General features: G+C 40.7%; 1 protein-coding gene across 2 annotated transcripts in view; it reads right to left on the reverse strand.

Moving 5' to 3' along the window:
- Window positions 1-362: 362 nt before the first annotated feature.
- GMEB1 (glucocorticoid modulatory element binding protein 1) overlaps window positions 363-5,399 on the reverse strand; it is a 46,210-nt gene continuing 41,173 nt past the window's right edge. Inside the window, exons 6-9 of one of the 2 annotated variants that reach the window (XM_006862213.1) lie at window positions 4,720-4,851; window positions 3,388-3,525; window positions 1,795-1,917; window positions 363-1,165 (exon numbers count right to left, since the gene is read on the reverse strand). In XM_006862213.1, coding sequence (XP_006862275.1) covers window positions 465-1,165; window positions 1,795-1,917; window positions 3,388-3,525; window positions 4,720-4,851 — 1,094 coding nt within the window. In that variant the 3' untranslated portion in view covers window positions 363-464. The remainder of the gene's footprint in view (window positions 1,166-1,794; window positions 1,918-3,387; window positions 3,526-4,719; window positions 4,852-5,399) is intronic. The other variant, XM_006862212.1, reaches the window with a different exon arrangement.

Below are 5,399 nucleotides of genomic sequence, written 5' to 3' on the forward strand. Positions count from 1 at the left end.
TCCTTGTTTCAGAGTTCTGCACTGGTTTCTGAGGGTTCTTTTCAGGATACAAAATGAAGTACCTGTATGTATCCACATGTGAGTTGTCTTCCAGTGTCAAATCTGTATTCTAGAGTTTGGTCACTGCCTCTTTACAAAAATAAAACCACATGCGTACACAGACAGACTAGCCTGGCTTTCTGGACATGGTTTATGGTTGCCTTGATGCCTCCCCTAAAGGAAATAGTTTTCTTCATCTAAAAGGATTAGGATATTAAGCAACCTACTCTCAACTTCTGGATGGGCAGTTTGTTTTGTCCATTTTTCAATGAGTGGGTGGGAGGGAACCAACATTTTCAATTGTAACATTTTTTCTTTACAAATAAAAAGAGGAGGATCCTATGTGGAAATGAGTGGGACAATGATAAAAATAAACATAATTAAAATTCCAAACAAAAACATATCTCCTGGCCCAATATCCCCCATTAATCCTCCAAGACCACAATCTCCACATTGTGGACTTGATGCTGGTGGTCTTCCATCTCAGCCACAACTTTCTCCTCAGTCCTCAGCTCTGTCTCCAAGATGACTGCTTTGCCCTCAGTATCGTCAGCCTCTGGATCTGGGGCTGGATCAATCTCAATGATGGTCTGCCCATCCTCTGCGGTGCTTTCAACAGCCTGGATTGCTGAGGTCAGGCCAGACTCCATGGCCACCAGCTCCACAGGGCTCACCATGGTTGCCATGTTGCCCAGGGTACCCCCATCCTGCATGGCGGTGGAGCTTAGCAGTGCCAAGCTAGAAGAAGGGTGGATGGTCACTGTGTCTGGTGAGCTGGTCTTGGCAGAAGAGACCACTGTGGCATAGCGGAAGAGCTGAGGACCAGAAGGCAGTGTGTGGACAGTCACAGGGCTAGAGCCCTGGCTGAGGGTAGCCACTGGAATATTCCCCATGGAAAATGACTGGCCCACTGGGGTGATGGTGATGGGTGAGATGACTGTGAACTGAGGCTGCTGGACAGGAGGAGAAGGGCTCAGGACAGTAGTAGAGGCTGGCCGCTGGAGCCGGGGCCTTTTTGGAGGTTTAGGAGTGCTCACAGGCATCAGTACCACATTTTGAACTGTCTGGGATTTCAGTCTGTGATCTTGCGCTTGCTTCTTTTGTTCTTCCAATTGGCGTTCCAAATCTATAGAAAAGAAGACAGATTTTGTAGGGATGTACGAATTGGAGAATAAGCTGGAGTCTTGTCCTCATTTTGCCACTATGTAGCCTCTGGCAAGTCACAACATTGTTTTCAAAATGAAAACTAGACTGGATAAAGTAAAAAAATCTGCTTCTCTCTTGACTGAGTCTGCCTTATTCAATTTTTTATTTCTAAAACCTATTTTGGAGACTAACACAAAGTAGTACTTGATACAAAATTAAATCATCCATATTCTCATAATTTCTGATTACCACAAATAAGAGAGAAAGTACTAAATTTATATCCATCAAGAGGTCAATATCAGTAAATGTAAAGAAAGAATAAGTCCAATTTCAATTTGATTCTTACACCACAGACATAACTAGACTAATAGAACAATCCAGCAGACAACTTAATCCTCAAAAAGATACACTAGGAAAACTGGTTTTGGCTGCTTCTTTCTTTACCCATGTGGCACCATTCCACCTCACTTGAAGCTGAGCATAAAGAGCGAAATCTGATACTATGTTAATTTTTTTAAAAAAGCACAGTCCACAGAAAGTCATAGGAAACTGTCAAGACCCAAGGAAATCTGCAAAATACACTTCAGAAGAGTGGTAAGTTACACTCACCTGTCAGAGTATAGAGAAACTGCTCTTCTCCCTGCTCTATTTGGTTTCTCCGGTTGTCTAGAACCTTCTTGACAGTGTCCATTAGGCCAAATGTATGTGCCACATTGTTGAGAACAGCAGCATCTATTTAAAACAAAAGACATGCCTGTTGACTTAAAACAGAAACATACCACCAACTTCCTGTTGTGCTTTCCCATAAATATGAAACAACCCAGAAATGATGGGACTTTCTTAATTTTGCATATCTTTTTTATTTTAAATAAGGATTTATCACATGTCTTAACAAATTTTATTTAATTTTATCATGGTAAGTCTTCCCAATAAATAAATTAATAACTCAGGGGAAAAAAATCATACATCTGGTTATAGGTTTTGGTTTTAGGTTTACAAAGCATGGTCACTATTAGGTAGAGCTAAGTCTGAACCTCAATTTTGCTATTTTCTTTCTGTGTGACCTTTTGGGCAAGTCATTTCACTTTTCAATTTTCTCATCTGAAACAAATATGATTGATACTATTTACCCTGTAACACAGCTACAAAAATTTCAAATAACATATTTTAAGTAAAAAACAGAGGAACTCGCATTTATTTCTTTGTTCCCCTTTATACAAGAGTCATCAATATTTACTGTCATTATTTTTTTAACTGGGACACATTCCTCTTCCTCTACGCTCTTCTATAGTCACAGTTTCGTGGTTTTAAATAGCATGTGCATGCTGACAACTCCTATGTGTATTGTCCATCTCTGACCTCCTTCCTGCATTCCAGGAATATCCTTACATCTGAGTGACGTCTCTATTTGAAGAGCTCATAGGCACCTCAATTTAGTAAGTAAAAGACCAATTCTAATTTTCCCTCTAAACCTGTTCCTCTACTCAAAAAATGGTCTCTAGCTCAGGAAATTGCTACTTCTCAGGTAAAAATGTACATCATCCTGAATTTTGTTCTTTCTCTTTCATCCTACATCCACTCCATCAGCAAGACATATCAGTTCCACATTCAAAATACATCCGAAATCTGATCACTTCTTCTAAGGTCTACCACTATCATACTAACCAATGACCCCAGGTAACAAGTTAGAAAAAGGAACATTCTAGGCAGAGGAAGCAAAGATCCTTCATCTATTGAGGTCTCTGCTCAAATGGAACCTCCTTAGAGAGGCCTTTCTTAACCAGGGGGCTTTCTGAATTAGTTGCCTTTTTTCCACTCCAAGCATGCATTCTTAAAAACAAAACAACTCACTGAACATACATTATGAGGTCTTATAATAATCTCAGTTATATTAGATGATTAGAATATCCTTTTATATCCTTCACAGCAGCAAGCATACTAAGAGTATACAAAAGCAGCTAAATGTTCACACAGCAGTTCTGGAAGCCTTTAACTGTTAGGATATGAGAATAGTCTAATACTAGGTGGATTTCACCAACTTTCAGTATATGAATGAGTCTTAAGTTTTATGAGGCTTAATTGCCTTATCTGTAAAATGGGGAAATAATAACTTCACTTCTGGGTTGTCTTGAAGTTAACACAACCTGACTACACCTGTGAAAGTTCAATAAGTGACCATACTGTTACTATTAGTTCACTTACCTGTGACCTGGAATGGTGCCTGGATGAGTCGCTGCTGAACTCCCCTGAGTAGCTCCTCTATCTCCTTCTGTATATTGCAGACCACCTCTTCCATCAGCCCTACATCAGCTATTCCTTTCCAGAACATCAAAGTGTCCTCTGACACAAGGAGAAACAAGACAGAGAGTAAACATGGGATGTGATATAGGAAGCAGGCACATTCTCTACAATGTTAAAAGTATATCAGTTTAAAAGGATTTTTTGTTGGGCCACTTCTGAGAAAATTGGTAGCCTGAAAAGTTTTCTATAAAGTCAATCAGCTGAATTTGACTCTCACATATATTGGTTGTATGACTGTCTCATGCAAGTTGATGAAACTCTCTGGATCCCACTTTCTTCATGTATAAAATGTGAGTTTGTAGGGTTGTTGCATGAATTAAAATAAATGCCTACAATTTTCACTGTTTATAGCTACAATGAGTATTCATATGTGTGAGAAGAACCAGCAAAAATACTTAAGAGTTTCAAGAGGGAACCTAGAGCTAGGGGGCATGGAGGAAGGCAGAATCTCCAATCTGTCTAGGTGGAGCTAATGAAATGAAATGCAGAAGGGTCACTTGTGATACAATAGTGAATGATTGTTATCAGGACTGATTGTGAGGGTTGGAAATGTAAAGGTAGACGTTTGGTAGCAAGGAAGGGAGTTATTAACTCTCCAGTCTAGGAGTGGAGGTCTCTGGGACCATCAACGGAGAAGAGCCGAGAGCAGGACCCTACCCAGAGAAGCAGCAAGGCCCGAGACGGAGGCAGAGACAATGACGTGGAGTGATGAAGTGGATGGGGACTTTGGATCCAGAAAGGAAGAGGGACTGGGTCCTGAAGAATAGGGGATGGGGGGAGTGTAGGGGGCGGGTTTCTAGGGTATACCCTTTGGTCGGTTGATGATGCATGGAGGGGATTGGAACCATGGCAATGAGATGATATACGATGGAATGAATGTAAAACTAAAGTTCTCTCATGTAAAACATCATATAATTCACAATTGTTGTTATGTGCTGTGGAGTCGGTTCCGACTCATAGGGACCCTGTACAGGGTTTCCGAGGCTGTAAATCTTTACAGGAACAGAAAGCCTCATCTTTCTCCCACGGAACAGCTGGTAGTTTCGAACTGCTGACCTTGTGGTTCGAAGCCCGATTCGTAACCACTATACTACCAGAGCTATAAAACATGAAAAAAAACACAAAAAACTTAAGAGGTCTTCTATGCCCGCCCAGTAAGCATAATGGTAAGAAGTATCACAAAATCCAACAAGATAGATTGAGGATGAAGCTATGAGTCTCACAAGAATGTACCTGAAATTTCCTCCGAGTCTTTCTTCATGCCCTCCTCTGTGGCCATGGTGACAGCAGCAGTGAGAGCCGAGTTCCATTCCAACCCTGCCTCTTCCATGCTCTCCTCTGAGATGGCAATCTGGGTGATGCTCCCTAAAAGCAGTCCATTGGAGGGGAGGCCAGTGAATTTTACTTAAAAACATATTCACAGCCACTAAACCCCTGCTGTTATGTTAGCATTCTGACCTCTTGCCTGTAGGTCCAACCTTTAAAACCTTCAAGTTCTAATTAAGTAAACATGATTGGCTTTTCTAAAGAGAACCTGCTTTGCAAAAGAAAACATATTCTTAGAACAGAAAGTGAAAGGTTATACATTTCTGTTAAAATCACAACGGGGAATTTCTTCCTGAGAAGGTATGTTTTGAAAAGAATATGAAGGTGGGAATAATTGTCAGGTTGTCTGCCCCAGACATGAGGGTAAAAAGGACCTGGAATAATTTAAGAGGAATACACAGTCCTTGGCCAAACACCCTGTTATAATTATAAGTATATTTGATACTGAGCATCTAGAATATCAGAAGTTGCGACAGTTTATTTACCAGGCTACTGAAATCGATCAAACATGCAATCAAGATGTATTGCTCATTACTGGTGACTGGAATGCAAAAGTAGGGAGCAAAGAGGAAGGACCAGTAGTTGGA

This window comes from Chrysochloris asiatica, unplaced genomic scaffold (genome assembly GCF_000296735.1).
Source record: "Chrysochloris asiatica unplaced genomic scaffold, ChrAsi1.0 scaffold00047, whole genome shotgun sequence".
Lineage (NCBI taxonomy): Eukaryota > Metazoa > Chordata > Mammalia > Afrosoricida > Chrysochloridae > Chrysochloris > Chrysochloris asiatica.